The following is a 23,573-nucleotide window of genomic DNA, read 5'->3' on the forward strand; positions in this document are numbered from 1 at the left end:
AAACAGTTGGCCAAGGCAAATCTGACCTGCTGACCTGCTTTCTCCCGGGTCTATTTGGTGATTTGGGGTCTCCTGATCAAACTGACTCAGGAAGAGGGCAGCAGCCACCAATTAGAGTACAAGACTCCACAAGGAATGGGGGGCAAGGGGTAGTAGATTAACTGAAGAGTTGATATCAGATCTCCAGATGACTTCCTCACATTTTACATGATTTAAAAAGTTCCTCTTCTGGACTTCCAGTCAAGATGGAGGCATAAGTAAACATGCTTCACCTGCTTGCACAACTACAGAAAAAATTACAACTAGACCTTAAAACAAATAACATCCATAATCATAAAAAAATTGAGCTGTATGGAAACCTGACAACCAAGGATTTAAAAAGGCCACATTCATGCAGATGGGTAGGAAGGGCAAAGATATGGAGGAGACAGGCAAAGAGGCATGGAGATGTGGTGTGGCATGGAGAAGTGGCAGAATGGGTGGTCCCACATTCACATGTGGTGGATAAAAATTGGGAGGGATACCTTAGCAGCAAGGGATCCCAGCCTGAGGCCAGACCACACAGCCCAGGGTTCCAGAACCAGAAAGATAAATGACCATAACTTCTGAATGTAAAAACCAGTGGGGGTAGGGTGGTGGAAGAAACTGGAATTTTCAGAAGACTCTACTTAGAGGGTCTGCATGAACTTAGCACACCCATCCCCTCAGGGATTCAGCACCAGGGCAACAGTTGGAAGGGCACCAGTGGCATATGGGGAGCAAGGAGCCCTAGCCCAGAGCCTTTAACTACTGTGGCAGACTGCCTCACACAGGTCATTTGGCCAACAATGATGACCACAGGAAAATGTCCTCATGGCTCCTACTTGAAACCAGCTGCAGAACCAGCAGTTCCCCTGCTTGGGTTCAGAGCATTGTCATATCTCTGAGCCTTCCCTCACACAGAGCCACAAAGCAGTGAAACAAGTTGCCCTGCCCTGGCAACTACCTAAGGCTCCACCACACACAATTTACAGGTGCCTTTTATACAATAAGCCATGGTACTAAGACAGCGAGTCAAAGCAGTTCTACCTAATATGCAGGAACAAATACAGGGAGGCTGCCAAATTGAGGACACAAGGAAATATGGCCTAAATGAAAGAACAGAACAAAATCCCAGAAAAAGAACTAAATGAAATGGGGGTAAGCAACCTATCAGATGCAGAGTTCAAAAGACTGGTGATCAGGATGCTCAAAGAAATCATTGAGTATGGCAACAGCATAGAAAAGACCCAGGAAGAAATGAAGGTTACATTAAGCGAAATAAAGAAAAATCTATAGGGAACAACAGTAGAAGGGATGAATCTGAGATTCAAATCAATGAACATAAGAAATCTGAGATTCAAATCAATGAACATAAGAAATAAGCATTCAACCAGAACAGCAAGGAGAAAAAAGAATTAAAAAAAATGAGGAAATTATAAGGTGCCTCTGGGACATCTCCGATCATACCAACATCTGAATCATAGGGATGCCAGAAGGAGAAGAGGAAGAGTAAGAAATTGAAAACTTATTTGAAAAAATAATGAAAACTTCCCTAATTTGGTGAATGAAATAGACATGTAAGTCCAGGAAGAACAGAGTCCCAAGCAAGTTGGACCCAATGGGGACCACAACAAGACACATCAGAATTAAAATGCCAAAGGTTAAAGATAAAGAGGGAATCTTAAAAGCAGCAAGAGAAAAGCAATGAATTACCTACAAAGAAGTTCCCATAAGACTGTCAGCTGATTTCTCAAAAGAAACTTTGCAGGCTAGGAAGGACTGGCAAGAAGTATTTCAAATGATGAAAAGCAAGGACCTACAACCTAGATTACTCTATCCAACAAAGCTACCATCTGGAATGGAAGGGCAGATAAAATGCTTCTCAGACAGGGTAAAACTAAAGGAGTTCATCATTACCAAGCCATTATTGCATAAAATGTTAAAGGGACTTATTTAAGAAAAAGAAGATCAAAACTATGAACACTAAAATGGCAACAAATTCACAACTATCAACAACTGAATCTAAAAAAAAAACTAAGAAAACAACCAGAACAGGAACAAAATCATAGATATGAAGATCATGTGGAGGGTTATCAGCTGGGAAGGAGAAGGGGGAGGAAGGGGGAAAAGGGGCAGAGATTAAGAAGCATACTTGGTAGGTACAAAATAGACAGGGGGTGTTAACAGTATAGGACATGGAAAAGCCAAAGAACTTATATAGATGACCCATGGACATGAACTAAGGGGGAAAGGATTGCTGGACAGACAGCCGAACCAGGTGGAAGGGGGCAAATGGGGAAAAATTGGGACAATTGTAATAGCATAAACAATAAAATATATTTTTTAAAAAAGTTCTTCTTCTTCCCTTTTCACTGCAGCTTGAATCCTTTCAGGTTGCTTCCATGGGAAAAGCCTCCAGCCTTACAGAGAAGGGTACTGGTGGTAGAAGAGGAGAAGAAAGAGGAGAAAGGGGAGGAAGGGCTGGCGTGGTTTGTGAGTGCTACAGCCAGTCAGCAGGGCTTTGAGTGCCCACCTGCTTCTTCATGCTTGAGGCACCTGAGTCCTGTCTCGGGCACAGCATATAAGTGGAACTTCTCCACTGTGAAAAGAAACTCCTGAAAATAGATTCAACTTCTGCTGCTAAAGTGATGCAGTGATTTACAAAGTCAAACCCAGGAATTATCCAAGTGGGGACAGGGTGGCTATGTGTTCCCTGCTCCTGGGAGAGTTGTAAAGGCATGGGTATTTAAAAAAGTGTATTCAACATTCTAATACCATATTAATGATCATTTTCACAGTACAAACTAAAAATAGGTAATTTAGCAGTTTAGGGCTATGGCAAGATTTTCGATCTTGGCACTATTGACATTTGGGGGCTGGTAATTTTGTTGTGGGGGTAGGGCTCTATGCTATAGGATGTTTAGCAACATTCCTGGCCTCTACCCACTAGATGCCAGTAGATCTCACACTCTTTTGTGACAATTCAAAATGTTCCCAGTCATTTCCAAATGTCTCCTGGGAGGTAAAATCACTGTGGTTGAAAACCACGGAGTTATGGTTAAAAGTACAACTCAAGCACTGGGACCCTGCTTAAAGCCACCTACTGCTTTGTGATCCTGAACATTACTCAACATCTCCAAGTCCTGCACTCCTTATCTGTGAAATAAAGATGATATGATATGTATGCTTTACACCATAAAAAAGATTAAGAAACATCTGCACTAGGACTTAACACAGGGTCCCACCTAACGTGCTTCACAACTGGTAGCTCTATTAATGACTGCACTTCTTTGTTGCTTTGAGGAGATACAGAGGATAGTTAATGGACAAGAATGTGGGAGTGCAACCACCACAAACACTGGTGGTGTAGGGCTGTGAGAGTTTTGTTTAGTGTTTTTTTTTTAAAGCGTGTCCTTGCCAGTCCTGAGTTGCTTTAAAGTTTAATTCATTAGGCAACTAAATGTGTTAAGTCTTTATGCATTATTTTTTAAATTTTGGAATGAGAGAAACTGGTAAGGAAGAAACCATTCAATGTTCAATTTAACAAAACATTTCATATGTGCTAAAAAAAGCATATCTTATTAAAAAAAACTTGAGAAACATTAATCTGAACCATTGCTGTTGAAAGCTGAGTTGCAGAGGATCTTGGTTCTACTGGAAGGAGGAAAAGCAATGAGCAGGAGGAAGAGAAGGTGAGACTGCCTGTCTTGGCAGGGCACCCTAATCTTATAATGGCAGCTTTTGAAGTTGTTTGGGCTGAGGCTGGCTGGTGCTGGCTTGTACTGGCTAGTGTCCTGGATGCAGTGGGTGCTACCTAGGCTGGGCAGCTGTGAAGAAGGAAGCAAACAATGAAAGTGAGTAAGAGGTAACTTTTCAAGATGCTTATGGCAGTTATCAGGCCCTGCCCATTTTGGCTTCATCTGCTGACGTCTCTCTGGAGTACCCTTGCCATCAGAGAAAGACCTGAGCTTTGTGTAAAGTCTTTTATCATCCAAGATTAAGACCAAGAGCCCTTCCTTCTCCTTCAAGAGCTTTTATTTTATGTAGTGAAATACAGAGCAGTGGTTACATGTGCAAATGAGAAAGTCCCACTTGGCCATTCCCCGGCTGTGTGACCTTAAACTCTTTGGTCCTTAGTTTATCATCTCCAAAATGGGGATAACAACTATAATTGTTATTTATTGTAGTTCACTTGGTTTTTCCACTTCAGTCCTTAGTTATAACAGTATCAAAAATATGTGGGTCTTGAGAGTATTCCATATCTCTGTTGATGATGAAAACAATAAATGTTTTTGAGTGTTTAATGTGATTTTGGTATTAAGTGTTTTCTCATTTAACTCTACAAAAGAATTGTTATAGGTGAGAACATTCAGGCTTAAATAGTTTAGGTAATTTGCTCCAGGTCACAGAGCTGGTAACAGACAAAGCCAAGAGTTCAACAGGGGTCTGACTTTTGGGACTATCACCTTAATGGTGATTTCCAGGTGCTTTCGAAAGGATTAGGTAGAGCAAAGATGTTACTAGAGAGCATTATGTATGCTCATAAATGAGTGGTCTCTCCCTTAGAATGTGCGCTACTTCACAGACAGAGAAAGAAAGGGCCAAACTAGGGCACTAGAACTACCCACAAATCATCCTGCAAGTTAGAAACATACGCACGTGAAGGAGAATCTGGGCTTGCCCTTAATACAATGCTTGTCAATTTTGTCTGCTCTGTAGAATTACTGGGGAGCCTTAAGGCATCCCCTCACCCAGGCCAAATCTCGGAGCAGTTAAATTGGAATCTTGGCGTGGGGCCCAGGCATGGGGTATTCCTTTATCCTCCCAGATGATTTCATATGTCACTAAGATTGAGAACCAGTGTATGAGTATTTCAGCATCCACCTTACATCTTTCCAATAGGTGTCCCCCAAAACCTCTCTCTTAAGAGAGATGAAAAAGACTTGGTGCCCATACATGTGAAGTATTTACTGTAAACCTCCTGAGTTTGAGGTAGGAATTCCATGAGGTAAAAAGCTGATGGCAGCCAAGGGCCTCAAACATATGATGGCTCTTAGGATTTGGAAGAATGAGCATTGGTCAGCAGTCACTGAATTTGTCCTAAATTGTGAACTCACCTGGTCTCACCTTCTGCCCCAAACACTGTCATGAGATTCTAGAAGGATAATGCCAAATAATGACTTCCCCTCAACAATGCAAAATCTCCTTGCTGAACTCCCAGATCTCAGCCTTAAAGAGGGGTTTAGAGGCAAAGTGGAAGTACTCAGATCTTTGAAGGCTAGCTGAAAGCCTTTTGTAATTATAGTAAAACCTATCAGGGGAAAATGACAACTGTTCGACCTTTCTGCTAAGGACCAATGGACACATCCAAAGAGCCCTGGAGGGTGTTTGCCATGGCTAATACTGGCTAATTTGTGCAATAAAAAAGAAGGGGATTTATGAATCATACTTCTGTTTAGCCATGTGTTTTCAAGGCTTACTGTTTACTTAAGGAAAGGCTTTTGCTTTAATCAGATTTATATATTAGTTGCTTGGCTAAGCCAGAATACCTGGGGTAAAATTCAAATGTACCACATATATGAAATCCAGGACATAACCAAGTCAGAAATCAGCACTGGAAGGAAAAATAAGACACAGCAATAGAAAGATCAGCAGAAAGAGTTCACAGATTTTTTTTTAACAAAACATTTTTGGTTTAATGGCATGTCCTGTCCCCACCCCCACCCCGTCCCCTACCCCTCAACCCCCATACTCCCCAACACACATATTTTTTAAAGATTTTATTTATTTTTAGAGAGAGGGGAAGGGACTAGGATAGATAAGGAGAGAAACATCAATGTGTGGCTGCCTCTCATGCGGCCCCTATAGGGGGCCTGGCCTGCAACCCAGGCATGTGCCCTGACCAGGAACCAAACGGGTGACCCATTGGTTCACAGGCTGGTGCTCAATCCACTAAGCCACACCAGCCAGGGCAGATATTTTTTGATCTAATGCTTCCTTATACTTTTGCATTTTCTTCCTAAGCCCACTCTGCCATTCTTCGGACTTTTTCCTACTTTCAGACATCCCACTGAAAAAGCAGACCAGGATGGTGTTCTCAGAGGGATTCCAGGAGGTTGAATTTGAGCCAGCAATAAAATGTGAGGGCATCACAGCTCTAAATATAGAGCTCTCTCCCCCTTGACAACTATACTCTCATTACACTGGCCTGCTTTCAGTTCCTGGAACTGTACAAGTTCTCTGTTGCCTCGGGGCCTTTGCATATGCTACTCCTAAAGTGTATAATTTCCTTCCTTTCCTCCTCCTGCCCTTTGCAAGGTCAAGTCCTTCTCATCCAATTTTTAGCTTAAGTATCACTTCAGAGAGCTTTCTTGACCATCTTTTTCATGTACTGAATCCTCCATGTCCTTTATTCCTTACCTTGCTCATTTCTTTTATAGCACTTATCACAAACTGCCCAAACTTATAACATGTGTGTTATAGTCTTTGTTAAATTATAATCCATTTCCACTTTATTCTCCCCTGAAATCTGTGCCAATGGCTGGCTCTCTTACTCTCTGGCTTCTAGTTAGATTTGACTCATGGGACAATATTGGAGGGCAGAAAGTGAACCACCCCTACCCCATGTCATGCCATCAGGTTGTAGGTTGGCTGTAGTTCTCTAGCTAAGGCTCCAGTTCCTACCCAGTGGCCCTCCTTCACTAGGCTTTCTTTAATTACCCTTTGAATATGACATCTGTTTCTTGCTGGGGCCCTGACCCACACAGGGACTGGGTCTGATTTGTTCACCAATATATACTTGGCAAGTAGCAGAGTGCCTGGAACGTGGTAGGTACTCAATAAATATTTGTTGAATAAATGAATATAAAACAACTGAGAATCAAGATTTTTAAAAATGTCTTTCTCTTGCCCTGGCCAGTGTGGCTCAGTTGGTTGGAGCATCGTCCCATAATCAAAGTGTCGTGGGTTCAATTCCCGGTCAGGGCACATACCTAGGTTGCTGATTTATTCCACGGACCAGGCACATATGATCCCCAGTCCAGGCATGTACATTCCTTAGTCCGGGCATGTATAAGAGGAAACCAATTGTTTCTCTCTCACATCGATGTCTCTCTCTCTCCCTTCCTCTCTTTCTAAAAGCAATGGAAAAATGTTCTGAGGTGAGGATTAAAAAAAATGTCTTTCTCTTTTCTAGTCTTTTTGTTTCCCAAAAGTCTTATCTCAAACTCTGGTATATAAGACAGATAACTAGGGTTGGAGGGATGCTGGTGGGTGGGGGAGGCAAACCAGCACAGCTCTCTTTTAAATGGAAGCTCTAGAATCCCAGCACATTAGAGAGATTTTGGGGGGATGGGGTGCCATAAGGGAGGATGAGGTATTTTATGCAATTTCTGCAATTGAGGCACACAGTATCAGGGACTGGGGCTGAGAGTGAATGATATTTACATCTTAATGCTCCAGGAGGACTTTGGGTCCAGTTGCTGGATGACAGTGGGGGTAGTGGGGCAGGAAGGGGATGTCACTTCTGTGAAACCATTAAGAGTGTTTAAAATTATCCTTTCACAGCAATTCTAGGGCTTGGAGGAAACCTGGAATAAAAAATGTCCTCCAATCTGATGTGTTCCATCCAACATTGCCAAATAAAGGTGTGTCACTCAAAGGCCCACACTACAAAGTCCCTCCACAATAAGCAGCTTCAGAGGGCAGAAAAGACAGAGGAAGCCTCTGCTTCTTGGACAGCCCTACTTGTGAGCAAAAAGAGAGCCACAAAGGACAATGAATGCTCAGGTGACAGAAAGCCCCGACATCTGCTGGTCACTGTTCACTCAAGGATGATGATCTTTGGGTGGCATCAGGCAGAGCTTTAGGAGAACGTGGGGCAAGGCTGGAATTCCTCTCCCTGAAGAGAGGTCGAGCTTGAAACAGACCTGCAAACAAGGGTTTGACTGGGCTCCTTTCTGGAACTGATAATGATCCTTCCATTGTACTCTCCCATTGTCTCCCCAGCTCAGGCCCCAAGCTCCACTGGCCTGCTTCTCATCTACAGACTCAAAGAACAAATTAACTCCTCTAAACTGTGGCAAATGGGAATTATCTGAGAAGTTAATTGATACTGGAGGGAGGAGGGAATAGTGAAGGAAAGGTGGAGGTCTGGGAGCTGCCAGTCGGCTTTCTCACACAGGGAGGCCAGGCTCCATTAGCACTAATAGTTGTTACACGGGTATAATTAGGCCACAGATTCTGGGAGCCTCTTGGAGTTCAGACAGGCTGGAAATCGAGATTCAGGGAGAAAGGGTTCATCTTTCTGGCTACAAGCATTGCTCAAGACGCAAGGTGGAGTTTCCCCAGTGGTGGGTGTGACATGGGTCTGGATCACTGACATGGACAGAACTGCCCAACCTTATGGCCATCCATTGGCTCCAGCCCTGTCCCGTACACTTCTGTCTACTATAATGTCTCCCATACATCCCTGTCTATTATGATTTTCGTGCTTCATTCAATCCACCCTGGTAAGTGAGCAATGGGCTGAGGCAGAATTAAAAGGAAGGTGGCAGGGGGTCAGCACTTTGGGGTACCTAATAAAAGGAGTAATAACACTTTTCAAATATTGAGTTTGCCAAGTGCCAGGCATGCAATTAAGTGCTTTCCGCACATTACCTCATGCTTCACAACAGCCCCACGTGGCAGACATTACATTTACTTTCAAGGAAGCTGAGGACCTGAGACATTTAAGCCAATTGCTAGAGAGGTAGTGAAATTTCAAAGAGATCAGTTTGACCCTTAAATACTAAACCGTGATGTTTTCTGCAGCTAAGGTCACATCTAGAAGTAAAAAGTCTTTCAGCTACAGAGGGGGCTCCTGAAATGCCCCTCCAGGCAGGTCCTTCACATGACACCATGCCTTCCTTGGATATGGTTCTCAATGGCTTCAATGGGGGCTGATGATTTCCAGTTCTCAACCCTGTTCTCAACTTTGACACTGACGGCTTATGAGGCTGGACAATTCTTTGCTCAGAGGGAAGGTGCTGTCCTGTGCATTGTAGGATGTTTAGCAGCACCCCTGACCTCTACCCACCAGAAGTCAGTAGCACCCTGCACCCCAAGTAGTAACAACCAAAAATGTCTTTAAACATTGCCAAGTGTCCCCTCAGTGGCTAAATCACCACCCCTCCCACTCTACCCTGCTCTGCCCCTGCTGAGAACAACTGATCCAGACCACCCCACTTACACTGGGTAGTGTTTGCAAATGAGTGTGCATCTTAGGTAAAGGGAAGTGCACAGTGATCTTTTTACCTAAGACCCAGTATCCAATTATAAAGAAAGAAATAAAAAGGATGAGTCATTCTAGGCTGTTCTCCCCTCCTCTCCCTTCCAGCTCTGAGCTCAATCTGCTCCCAAAGAAAAGACACAAGTAAACAGTGAAATGGACTTCTTTGCCTTTTAAAACCAGCACTTGTGATTTGAAAGACAGCCATCAGGAAGTCTACTCCTGGTGGGATGAGAAACCCTGGCAAGATCCAGATCGCTTGCTGCTAGATAGTATAGAATCATTGCCAGGAACACTGCAAAAACACAGTCAGAATCGGAAGTCCCTGCAGGTGTCCTTGGATTGATAACACCCTCAGAAAGGTAGATCTGACTGGGCAGGACAACTGACTCCAAGAAGCAAGAATCCCTTACACTGCCCACAGCTGAATCAAGGATTTGCTCCAAGAAAAGACCCAGAGAACAGAAACGTACAGGAGTTTCTACTCCTTTGTGTAAGAAGCAAAATGAACTCATTTTTGCCCCCATCCCTTGTACATGAGAAAAATAAGAGAAAAAAAGAAGACAGGAGCTGGATAACTTGCAAACTGGAACACCAAGCCCTTGGGTAACTGAGATTTTAGAAAGGCTATTTTCTGGAACAGAGAAAAAGAGTGGGGGAGGTATGCCCACTAAAGTAGGCACTAAAGCTAAAGCTAAGTGGATGGGGAATTCAGCGTGACATTTTTAAGCTGTTAACGTTTTTATAGCAAAGAAAACAGTAGGCTTTTTCTTAATAATTTTGTGTTATAAAATAAAGACTATCTTCTAAATGGTTCCCTGCCTGTTTGTTCAGCCTGATTTGTGACAGCTTCCTCCCAGAAACGTGTTAGGGTCTGGTTTTGACTTGGGAAGGCCAGGCTGCAGAAAATACCCGGCAGAACAGGGCTAGGAAAACACACATGCATGCACGCACACAGCCAGCTTCCTGCATGCTCAAGGCGATGGTGATAAAAAAAAATTGAGGAAGGCTGGTGAAAATTATTCTAGATTAACAAACAACACACCAACAAACTTCAAATTCTTGTGAAACTTTGGTTTCATGCCTTTAGATTTTCACATTGATTCAGAACTGAAACATGTCCTACTTAAAGATTAAAGTGTTCTGCTATCCACTTTTTCTAATGTAGTCAGTGACAATACCAAAACCACTTGACAAGTATTACCCTTTTTCATATTTAATCCACAGTATGTAATTAAGGAATACACCAACTACATATTTCAGATAATATGCTCTTAACTCAATAAGATGCTATTTACTACACCAAGAGCCATTTGATGTCAGAGACGTCTTTGGAGCTTTTCAGAACAAGCATCATCTAATTTTTCTTTTGTCTAAACAAGAGTATGCACTCAGAGCAAGGAGAGATGAAAGTTCTAACTATAGATGAGATGACCAGTATGGTTGATCACTCAGGTAATGAGGTGAGGAGCCTAGCTTTCTCTAGTTCAGTGGTCCTTAGATTTAGTAGGCCTAAGAGATCTCTGGGGCAGTTAGAAATGCTAATTCCCAGGTCTGAGACCAGAGAGATTCTGTTTGTGAATCTGGGATGGGGCCCAAGAATCTGCATTGTTGACAAGCATTCCAGATGACTCCAATGTAGGTGGTCCTTGGATTATTCTAAATGATGGAGTGGAGGGGTGACTGTTTACATGGAGAAATACACTCCAAAAGCTGGTTCTAGGTGGCTAGTACTAGAAAGTGTGGTTTTAATCACAAATTTTCCAGTGCCCTGGGAGACATTTGATGTGTGGATTGAAGATGGGCAGTTAAGACAGGAGATGGTTTGCACAGAACCACTGATAGAGCTCACATGCCACCAGAACACTTTGTGGAGGAGATGCCAAAGTTGCTCTTCCAAGTGGTGAAGTTGAGGTAGTCAAGGACCTGATAGCTACTGAGCCAAAATATTTAGAAGGTTTCATTATGTTTATAAGGAAAGGGAGAGTAAAAAATGACATTTTGTTGAATTCAAAGGAAGTCAAGATTTAAACACAAATCAATTTGGAAATTGGCTAAATGTCCAAAAGCTGTGGTGACATCCATTCAACTTAACATTATTTCAGTCATTCAAATGATGGTTACAAAAGCTATGAAAATAAGCTGATGATAGAATATAAATGAAGAAATTCAGGAGGGAAAATATTCAGTATGTTCACAACTCAGAAAAAAAACCCACCTCACCCAGATATAGAGAACAAAACTTGAAAATACACCAAAATATTAATACCAGTCAAGTGGTGAGAGTTTGGATATGTTTTCCCTGCCTCTATTTTTTCTCTCATTTTTTTTCTTCTACATTTTTCCAACTGCCAATATTAAAAAAAAATCAAGTGGTCAAGAGTGCTCTCATTTCCTTTTTTTTTTTAAGATTTTATTTTTATTTTATTTATTTATTTTTTAGGGAGGGAAGGAAGGGGGGGAGAGAGAGAGAGAGAGAGAGAGAGAGAGAGAGAGAAACATCAATGTGCGGTTGCTGGGGGTTATGGCCTGCAACCCAGGAATGTACCCTGGCTGGGAATCGAACCTGGGACATTTTGATTCCCAGCCCGCGCTCAATCCACTGAGCTACGCCAGCCAGGGCATTTCCTTTTGTGAGATGTCCAAATTCAAAGGTTCTAGGAGTACTTTACATGCATTCTTTTGAAATCTACTCTATATAATCTTTTACCAGTCTAAAGAGCTCATGACCCACCAGCCTCCACCTTGGGCCCATTTTTCCAGTGTTGCTTTTTCAGTAATAGAATGAATAATATCAGCAATCTTTTCTCTCCTGTCAGCAACCATGGTTACTTCCTCTGGGCACAGGTGACTGTTCATGCCCAAGGAAGTTATAAATATGCCTCCTGAATGATTATTGGAAACCAGGACAATGGAAAATTTTCTCTGGACCCAAAAAATGTCAGTGAGACCATAACAAGTGGCAGGAGGGCACAGCCACCTGGGCTGGACCCTCTCTTGTCTGTCCATTGTGTTCTGTCTCTCCCACCTGGTTCTGAGAATGTCTTCTGCTTCCCCACACAACAGGAAATGAACCCAGGAAGAGAAATGAGGGACAACTAGCTTCTCCCATGATTTGCACTCTGCTGGTTTCATCTGACCCCCTATGAGCCTGGTTCAGAGCCATGAAATACCTATGAGAAGGCACGGCTTCCTTGAGGAGCACAGAGGAAGTTACCCTGTGGGACCAGTCAGAAGGTATTCCTGATTCACATCCTCAACACTGACTGGAGACAGTTGGAATCTATCCAATCTGACCCTCCAAAACACCTCTTTGTGGTCTGAAATACTCCCATTAAAGTCACCACAGGAACATGCCCCAAAGACCAGGACTTTGACTCCAGAAAACCATGGCTACTGTACATAGTGCATGTTTGATGTCAAGTTCAAATGGTGAGGTTTCTGGAGGAAGGAACCAGACCAGGGGAGTCAGCCACAGATGGGTAGGATACCCACAGTTCAGTAGTAGACATGTGTGGTTTTTACCTCTTCACAGCAAAATCCCTCTTCCTTTGAAGATACTACCTCAGTTTCCCTTTCAGAAAGTAACCCCCATCTCCATTCTCAATCCCTGCAATTTTTTTGGCCTTGAACTACTGCCTGGTACCCAGGATGGGCATGTGACTCAGGCCTGGCCAATAAGAGCAATCATCCCCCCTGGCCACAAGAATAAGTTTAATAATTGTTAGGTGACTCAAGTCAGGCAACTGTAACTTCATTTTGAGACTTTCAGAGACACTACTAAGAAAGAGCAGTTCCCATTCACCCCCATAATAAGGAATGTTAGCCAGGAACTGCTGAGAGACACCGCTGAGGCCCCTGGGAAGAGCCTGCCTAAGAAGGAAGCCAGTGTGGAGGAAGCAGGAAGCTGAGTCCTGAAGACATCAGTCCTGATGACACCTGCACTCAGCCAGGCCTGGAACCAAAAACCTGTGGATGTCAGTTACTTGATTTAAAAAATAATGCATTTGTTTACACAAGTTGGAGTTGAGATGCTGACACTTGCAAATAAAAGTTCTGTAATTTCTGTGAACAAAACCAATCCTTATGCATTTGCAAAGTAGTTCCCAGGCTGGCCCTTGGGCCAAGTGACAAGACTCAAGGTGAGTGGGAGGTTCTCAAATCTGTAAAACCAGAATGGGCCACATACCTTCCCTAGTGGCAGGAGTGAACAAGAAGGTCTGAGGTGTGGCCACTCAACCAACAGTTTAAGTAAAGAAATTGGGTTAGAGGATGGATATCCAAGTTATGCAGAACAGGAGAAATATTCTTGCCCCTAATTAAATATAGAAATATTTTGCATTCCAAGGATTAAAAGCCATTTCAGACATTCTTGGTGAAGTGAGCTGGTCCAGATCCCTACACTGCTGTTTTCTCATTCTTTCCCACTTTGCCAGCAATGCTGAAAACTCCCCCACCCCCCAGCAATCAGTGCAACTCAGTGTTGCACAACCAAGTTTCCCTTGTCAAGGTATGCAAGTGATGTGTGTTAAAGGTGTGGACATGCTGCAGCAATGAAAAACAGTTCCAAGTCGGCATCATGCCCTTCCAGACTTCTGTTCCTGCTGTGTCTGTGCATATCCAGGTCAACGACATATGTACTTTCAGCGGATGCTGACCTGGGTCAAAAGTCAAAGAGTGGGCAAACTTTTATCCATTTTTATGTTTTCAAATTCATCTCCTTTCTCCCAGAGCCCTGGGAATCACTAGGAATCTCTGTGAATTTTCTCTCCTAAGTCACCATCATCCTCTTATTTCAGTCTTCCCTCTTTTATCCCCTTGGGCACTGCCATCTTCACCTTTTCCCTGGGCTGCCTCCTAATGGGTCTCCCTGTATCAGCACTTGCCCTCTTCCAATGAATTCCTCACACATCAGACAAAACCATCTTTTAAAAAAGCAAATCTGATCGTGTTACTTCCCCTCCCTGTTTGGCTTGAAACTTCAAGGGCTTTCCATTGTCTTTAGTGAAAAGACACAAACACTTATCCTGAATGCTTCTCCACCATCTAACCCCTCCTGTTCCTCCCAGCTTAGTGTTCTCTGTGCTCCACCCAGCAATGGGGCCTCCTTTCAGTTCTTTATTCTTGCTATACCACAGGACCTTTGCAGATGCTGCTCTTGATGCCTGGAATGCTCCTTCCCTTATCCCTTAAGCATCACTTTTTCAGGATGCCACATCTGACCTCCCTGACTTGGCCATATCTTTCTTTGTATACCCTCCTACCATACATTTATCACAGATGCAATTTTATGTTATACAATTAGTATAACAATACAATACTATTAACCTCCACTAGACTGTGAGGTATAGGAAGAAAGGCCCATGTCTACTTTGGCTCAGCACTGCACACACAGTACTTTGCAAAGGCCATGGCACCAACTAATAGTAATAACAGCTAGTATTCATTGAACACTTAAGAGGGTATTGGGCACTGTCTGAAATTCTTTATATGGGTTAACTCATTTGATTCCCACAAAAAAACCTACAAGCCACTGTTGTCATTCCATTTCAAAGAGGAGGACACTGAGTCATAGAATAGATAAGCTAGCTGACCAAGGTCAGTTAGGACCGGAAAGTCTAATTTCCAACTCATTCATTCTGTTGTTACTCACAAGGGTAGGCAGTCAAGTCACATTTGCTGGCCAGCTGAATGAATGAATGAATGAAGAGAAACCACCTTTCTCTTTCCCTCATGCCTACCCATACCTGCATTCCCTTCTTACAGGTGCCAGCTCTCCCTGATGCAACCACTCCTTATAGAATATGGCTGACCCTCAAGGAATAGCCACCGTCCCAGCCTCATCACTCTGCACCAGGGCCCTTCTCTAGGGATCCGCTGACAGTTTCTGGCTGTCCTGTGAGGTGGCCTCTGCCTGCAGCAATTGGTCCCAATTTCAAGTCCCCAGTTTGTGACTTGAACCCTGACCCTAACATGTACTATAGCCTTAGTCTCCTCCCCACTGGTGCCCTCTGCTTGAGGCCAACCCCTGGATTGGCACTTGTCTCCTTTGTCTTTCCTGCCTCTGACCTGGGCACATCCTCTGGGGCTGCCAGCTCTGCTTCCTGCTATTCAGCTCTCACTTGACACTTGTGCTCCCAAGTTTTCCACTAGCCCTGCCACAGGAAAAGGAGTCCTTGTCCTTTCAGATTGGGTCATGGTGCAAATCTCCTGATTGTGATCATGATCCTTCCTATGAGGATGTATACCAGAGTGGTGAGCGGGGGCGGGGGGGGGTGGTGACAACTTCTTTGAACTTTAGTGTACTCATCTGTAAAGTGGACATAATAAATCAAACTTATCTCACAGGGTTGTTGGGAGGGTTTCAAGCCATGTTATACATGAAATTATTAGCACATCGGGTCACAGTCAGTGGTCTACGATGATTACTATCAGTTATTGTCATCATCATTATCTACCTCTGCTATGGTATCATGGCTAAGGGCACAGGGTCTGGAGCTAGAATACCCATGTTTGAATCCTTCTCCTCCACTTCCAACCTGTGTGGCCTGTGTCTTACTTATGTCACCTGTAAAATGGAGCTAACAGCTCTATCTACCTCATAGGGATGCTGTGAATTAGTTCACATAAGGTACTCAGAACTATACCTAGTACACTATAAAAACCTAATCTGGGACTTCTGGCAAGATGGAGGCATAGGTGGATGCATTGTACCTCCAGGCACAACCAAGATTGGAACAACAACAATTTAGAGGCAGAATAACACCCAGAACTGGCAAAAAATTTATCTGAATGGAAGTCGGACAGCCAAGATGTTGAAATAGACCCATTTATCCAGACTGGTAGGAGGGGCGGAGACAAGCAGTAAGGTGCCAGTCGCGGTGCGGAGAACATGGAGAATTGGGCACATAAGGCAACTGGGAGCGTATAAGGCATCTGGGGCATGCAAGTTGCAGCGGGTGGACCCTGAGTATGCAAGGGGCAGCTGGCAGACCCAGTGAGGTGGCAATTGTGGAGCAGGGCAGAGCGTGCAGCCCAGGATCCCAGGGAAGGGACTGATGTCCCACAGAGAATGGAGCTACCGCCATGGTTCCCTTTCAACCCCACCCTCACATACAATGTCACAATCTAGCAACTGGGGTGCCCAGCCCTGGTGAATACCTAAGGCTCCGTCCCTCACTGTAACAGGAGCAACCAAACCAAAAGAGAGAGAGAGAGAGAGAGAGAGAGAGAGGAGAGAGAGAGAGAGAGAGAGAGATGGCTCAAACAGAAAAACAAATCAGTGCCCCAGAACTCATTCTTCTGAATGACCAAGAGATAGCTAACCTACCAGATGCACAGTTCAAAACACTGGTGATCAGGAAGCTCACAGAATTGGTTGATTTTGGTCACAAATTAGATGAACAAATGCAGGTTACCATAAAAGAAATGAGGGAAAATGCACAGGGAACCAATAGTGATGGGAAGGAAACTGGGACTCAAATCAATAGAGTGGACCAGAAGGAAGAAAGAAACAACTAAACAGGAAAGAATGGAGAAATAAGAATTCAAAAAAATGAGGAGAAGCTTCGGAACTTGCAGGACATCTTTAAATGTTCCAACATCCGAATTATAGGGGTACCAGAAGGGGAAGAAGTAGAGCAACAGATTGAAAACATATTTGAACAAATAATAAAGGAGTACTTCCCCATTCTGGCAAAGGAAATAGGCTTCCAGGAAGTCCAGGAAGCTCAGAGAGTCCCAAAGAAGTTGGACCCAAGAAGAAACACACCAAGGCACATCATAATTACATTAGCCAAGGTAAAAATGAAGGAGAGAATCCTAGAAGCAGCAAGAGATAAGGGGGCAGTAACCTACAAAGGAGTTCCCATCAGACTGTCAGCTGATTTCTCAAAAGAGACCTTACAGGCAAGAAGGGGCTGGAAAGAAGTATTCCAAGTCATGAAAGACAAGGACCTATAGCTCAGACTACTCTATCCAGCAAAGCTCTCATTTAGAATGGAAGGGCAGATAAAGTGCTTCTCAGATAAGGTCAAGTTAAAGGAGTTCATCATCACCAAGCCCTTATTTTATGAAATGTTAAAGGGACTTATCTAAGAAAAGAAGATTAAAACAAAAAACATGTATAGTAAAAGGACAGCAAACTCACAATTATTAACAACCACACCTAAAGCAAAACCAAAACAAACTAAGCAAATAACTAGAACAGGACCAGAACCACAGAAATGGAGATCACATGGAGGGTTAGCAACAGGGGAGTGGGAGGAGGAGGGGGGGGGAAGGTACAGAGAATAAGTAGCATAGATTGTAAGTAGGAAATAGACAGGGGACCGTAAGAATAGTATGAGAAATGTAGAAGCTGAAGAACTTATGACACATGGACATGAACTAAAGGGGGGGAATGTGGGTGGGAGAGGGTGTGCAGGGTGGAGGGGAGTGAAGGGGAGAAATGGGGCAACTGTAATAGCATAATCAATAAAATATATTTAAAAAAACCCTAATCATATTAGTTGCTGTTGATGCTGTTGTTATTACTATTTTGAATAGTGTGATCATCTAAGCTATCAGCTGCTTTAGAGTTGCATTTAGGGAATGGCAGGGTAAAGAACTTCTGCAAAGGCTCTGCATGGTGCTGGTGTACATGGTGACTGTGCCTGGCTGACTCACTACCCGTAAGCATAAGGGACAGACTGTGTTTTCCAAAGAGGGACGGTACACTCCCAATTCTAACCAGATTAGGAGGTGCTGCAGCCCACATCTGAAGCTGGCAAGCCACTGGAGTGATCTGTTTTTCCGGATCTGTTTTAAGAAAAAAATGGTGCCCACAAAAAATTCATGCTTCATGCCAAATTAAACACTACAGACTTATTCAATAACACAAGTTGCTGACCATGGGGGAAAAATCCATTATCCTGAAATCTAGCTTTCACCAAAGGATCAAGGTGTTTTGGCTAAGCCTTTTGCGACACATATCTGTTACTCATAGACTGAGATTCTAGGATTTAAAGATACACAGTTCAGAACACTACCTTCTCAAAAGACCACTGAGTTTTTCAGCAAGATTTAAGTGCAACAGTAAGGATTTGAAGCAAAAAGACTGACTTCCCTAGTTTAGTCAACACCGTATCCTTGGTATACACTCTGTGTGGTGTTGGATGTGAAAGGCTCTTTAGGGTCTGTTCCAGCGACAAAAGGCAAAACAGTGTTTTGAATATTAGCTACAATCTTTCTTCTATGCTACTGTGTTTTTTGTGAGATTGTGTCAAATAGGTCCGTGGAAACAGAAGAACACAAAATGGGTTTCTTCACTTCCCTGTTTCTCATGTTCTTCTCAGGTTAGGAAGAAGATAGCCCACTGGAGCATTTGCAAACCTGAAAATAAATGCAAGCCTGTGCAGCTGGTGGATGCCAGGAGACATCAGTAGTTAAAACTTCCCAGAGGCCAAAATTATGCCCCAGTATCTTCAAGATGAGAGAGAAATAACAAGAATAAAAAGCATCAGGTAACTAATTAGAGGATCATATGTGTCAAGAACTATATTAACAAGTTTTAATGCATTCTCATTTAGTTTTCACAAAAACCCTACGAAATTTCATGGATGAGGAAATGGGGCCTAACAGAATTTAAGTGATTTATTCAAGGTCATATAACTCTTACATGATGAAGGCTGACTTTCCAGTGAGGGAGTGGCTCCATAACTGGTACTCCAAACCGTTAATTAATTGAGAATCTGAAAACCAGAGCTCCTGTTAGAACGTCCAAAGAGACTATTGATGGTATTAAAATCATGTGCATCCTAGCTGCTCACTTCCCTCATCTGTGCTGTCCAACAGGGTCGCTGCTGGCCCCATGTGGCTATTGAAATTTAAATTGATTAAAACAAGTGAAATTTGAAACTTAGTTCATTGCTGTTGAACATTTAAAATGTGGCAAGTGCAACACATGGCCTGAAATTTTAATTTCTTTTAATTTTTATTAATTCAAATTTCAATAGTCACATTTGACTAGTGGCTACCACATTGGACAGTGCTACTCTGAGGAATTTTTCTCAGCTGTCTCATATGTGGTTCACACTGCTTTCCAAAAATCTCAGAGGCAGAGGGGCATTAGTTGCTTGGCCCAAGGAGCCATAGAAAATCATGAGGATAAAGTCCCTGCCTCTTTCTCAAGATCAGAGACTATGTGTCTTCCAAATGTACCCACATGGTCTTTCCAACATTCCTTAACTCCAAATGTCCTGATTTCCTCAAGTCATAGTGTGAGAACAATACAAAACAAACAAACAAACAAAAAACAGACCAAACCCAGTAACAACAGTTCTCAGACAGCGCTTGCATCAGCATCAGCAGGGAGGTGTCTGAAATGCAGGCTCCCAGGCCCTGCCTATAGGGCTTGAGGCAGCAGAACTTGCAGGAGGCCCTGAAGCCTGTGTTTGAATCAAGCAGCCAGTCATTCTAACACAGGTAGTCCAGCTTTGAGGAACTGTTTCTAAGGTTGAATTACTTATTTATCTCCTGGCCTCTTAAATAATTATAGCACATATGGTAAACCTTTTGAGAATAGTGCAAACTGGGCTGGAAGCCAGACAGTCATCACTCTCCACTAACTGCTAGGCAAGGTGCTTAGTCACCAAGGCCTCGTTTTTTCATCTGAAACATGGGGGTAAAGGATATCTGCACTCTGTCCTCTAGGGCAGGTGAGAACACATGTGAAAGCATCTGAGGGGGATGTCAGTTAAAAACACACTGTACAGACAGACATCCTGCAACTCAGAGACATGTTCTGCTTGTTAGAGAGTTTACAGAGATTTCACATTTTTAAAAATGCACATTTTTAACTTGTCTGAGAGACAAGTTAACAACTGGGAGATTTGACAGCATGGACTTATATTAGGGCACAGCCTGGAGTGATTAAGAGAATTGCTCTGGGGTCATATGCACAAGATCAAATCCTTTCTCTACCTTTTAAAAGCTGGGTCATGTTTTCAGCCTCTTTGTGCTTCAGTTTCTTCAGCTACGAAATGAGAATTTAATAGTCATCTTCTTTCATAGGGTTGTGATGATTTAACTGAATTAACATTTACAAACTGCTTAGAGCAACGTTCGGTATATGGTTAAAGCTGTATCACTGTTAGTTAATAAATAAATAACCCTGTAAGTGACAACAAGCAGCTGGAGCTGAGAATAGCTGTCCCCTTCAGATGAGGCTGACATGTGTTACTTTATCACAATCTGCACCCAGACACGCTTGACTATGGGACCCCTGAGGTACAGGGTAGAGGTTGTCTCCCATGGGCTTGGAGGTCCAGCCCATGAGAGGCAGGTACACTTAGTGCATCTTAGAGCAGTACTTCTGAAGTTATCCTCAGTGAAGGACCAGTTTATTTTTAATCCACTGTGGACTGATATGTGCCTTCCTGAACATGACTGATACACAGCAATATCACATACAACTCACCCTTGGGTTCTATAACACCCTCACTGGCCTGTACCTGAACCAACAAACATGCGCTTGGCTGTTGTCAAATTGCTCTCAGAGTCCCTAAACATTGTCCTTTCAATACCCATCTCACTGTGGACTGCAGCCAGCCCTGATCCTCAGATGACTCTTTGGGTAGTGCCATCCCAAAGAACATCTACATGTCTTCATGTGCACACACAAAACAGCTAGACAATTTCCCTGGAGACGGTGAGTATCAGACTCTCTCTCTCCCTCTCTCGTCTTTATTTTCACATTAAGACCAGCTCCCTAATGAGATACTGGGGCTTGGAAGCTGTTGCAGATGCATTGGTGCCCCAGGCAGCACCTGGTTTTATGAGCACCGCCTCCCACTCACAGCTGCCCCTTCTCCTGAATGTTGCCTTTGGCTGACAGGAGCTGCCTTGCTGCATCCCCATATCCACAACCTCATCTCCCAGTTGTTCACCAGCAGCCCAAAGCCAATGACTGACTGACATGATGGTGCCAAATGCCAGCACATTTGTCATAAGAGGGAACTGTGTGGGGTAACATCCTTCACAGCCCCTTGTGGGGTTAGGCTGAAGCTGCACTTCTGTCTAGACAGCATCCTTCACTTGGATCCTCCCCCTACCCTGCCCTGGAAGCATCCCCTCAACACTTCACAGGCATCTAAATGACTGCCTCAGGCTCTGCATATAGGGGATCCAATTAAAGAAGCCATCCGATGCTTGGGTGCACCCTTCCCAGTGAACTGCTGGAGAGCATGTGGCAGGAAAAACTTGAAAACCCTGAGGCTCAGCATCAGGTCACCCAAGATCCCCTCATTCCATCTGACTGCTGGATGGATGGACTGAACCTACCTGTTGCATTAGACAGGGCCAGCGATTCCATGGAGCCCCGAGGGGTCTGCTCTGTGGGTGTCATGTCCTCAGTGTATTTCAGGGAACTGAGTGGATGACGTGTCCGACACTGCTGAGTGGACATTCCCCCTTCCTCATCTTCCTCTTCCTCCTCATATTTGGGGACTTGGATGCTGCCTCGAGTCTCACTAAAGCTCTGACTAGACATATCGCTGTAGCTCTCCTGGGATCTCAGCCTGCCCGGGTAGTAGTCTTCTCGGCATTCCTTGATGAAGCTGCCACTGTGCCCCTTCAGGGCCAGGGATGAGCTCCTTTTGGGATTGCCGAAGTGCTTGGCCCACATGTCTGGCTGGGCCCCAGCCCCCTGCCCTCCTGGACTGTAGGAAGTTCTGATGTTGCACTGGCTGAGTAGCTGCAGGGGACTCTGGGGCTGGTTCTGCTCCATCTTGTTCCCGTAATGGTAGGGCTCATCTCGGCTCCTCCAGATGGGGTCCCGGTTGAGGCTGGGTGTCTGGCTGGCCAGGCTGAGCAGGTCCATCTGCAGTGACAGGGGGTCCACATCGGCAGACAACCGGTTGGAACTCACTTGTAGCTGGCTGTGCTGGTTCAGCACTGGCTCCTCCGTCTTGCCCTTGTTCTTGCCAATTTTGGCACTGCGCCGAGATTCCTTGGCTCTGGCATTCTGGAAGGCTGAATCAGATGAGTCTGAGCCATTGGGGTCCTCCCCAGCACTGCAGGCACGGGAGCAGAATATCTGTCCCTGTTTTGGGAGGAATGGCCGCCCAAGGAGGGATTTCTTGCAGTGAGCACAGCAGAAGCAGGTCTCAGTGGCATGCCAGTGCTGGCCATCATAGGTCATTTGGCCTTGGTCGATCCCTGAGGAAAGAAGTCACACAGAAGAGGCTGATGGGCTGCTCAGACTATTGCATTACATTGTGAAACATACAGCCTGCTGGGTTCTAGCCTGGGTTCCAGATGTAGCAGAACATAATGTCATTATGTCAGTGATCAAGCCCCCAAGGAAATGATATTGTGTCCTACTACTAGCACCGTCTTGCTGTACTAGTCAGCTCCTTCTTAACTCATTTGCTCTGAGTAGAGAAACCAGATCCAAGTGGCCTGCCCATGAATCCTTCTGCCTGGGACACATTCCTCCAGACTAATAGCAATCATGATACTGATGTATCACAAATACTTTGCACATATGTAAACTCACTTAACCCCTCCACTGTATGAGGGAGGTTCCTAATATTATTTCCATTTTTCAGATGAGAAAACAGAGGACCACAGGTTAAATAACTTGCCTAATGTAAAACAGCTGAAAATCACAGATGAGATCTGTGCTCAGGAAGTCTTGCTCCTCACCATGACATTGGCGTTGCCTTCTTTGCTCTACTTAGGTGTTTGCTTAAAAGTCAGTTCCTTGGAGAAGTTGTCCTGTCCATCCTACTAACATGCTATCATTCTCCGCCCATACCTGCTACATTTTTCTTTATAGTATTAATACCATTTGACATTGGATTGTGATATATGAGTATGTATATCCTGTTGATTAGTTCTCTCTCCCACTAAAAGTGAAGCCTTCTGAGGAAAAGGTCACTGAGTTCTTTTGGTATCCCCAGGAACATGGCCTGGTGCATTGTAGGGGCTCTTCATATGTTGAATAGACAGATGAATTGAATCCCACCACCAGTGTATCCCATTCCAAAGGGTAATCACTGTAGAAGCTCAGTGGAAAAGAAAAACCATGGACTCTTGTTCTTGGTAAGGAAAAATCTGCTCTTGGTAAGGTAAAAGTTGGACACAGTTTGTCAAATAAATTGCCCCTCCATAAACATTCATACCCTTTGCTTAACTTCTTCAGGAAAGGGAGAACACATTTCATCCCATGCCAGGGCTGTACCTGGTTTACATAATCTTGTTACACCTGTAGGAGAACCTCCCACAGGCCCCACTGCACTTG

General features: G+C 43.9%; 1 protein-coding gene across 5 annotated transcripts in view; it reads right to left on the minus strand.

The window, feature by feature from the left end:
• The window catches only part of PRICKLE2 (prickle planar cell polarity protein 2), a 338,052-nt gene that overhangs the window by 22,217 nt on the left and 292,262 nt on the right, over window positions 1-23,573 (minus strand). For all 5 annotated transcript variants that reach the window (XM_028518036.2, XM_036030991.1, XM_028518038.2 and 2 more), the window contains one exon: window positions 21,611-22,486. In XM_028518036.2, coding sequence (XP_028373837.1) covers window positions 21,611-22,486 — 876 coding nt within the window. The remainder of the gene's footprint in view (window positions 1-21,610; window positions 22,487-23,573) is intronic.

The sequence above is a fragment of the Phyllostomus discolor genome, chromosome 7, assembly GCF_004126475.2.
Source record: "Phyllostomus discolor isolate MPI-MPIP mPhyDis1 chromosome 7, mPhyDis1.pri.v3, whole genome shotgun sequence".
Taxonomy (NCBI): Eukaryota; Metazoa; Chordata; class Mammalia; order Chiroptera; family Phyllostomidae; genus Phyllostomus; species Phyllostomus discolor.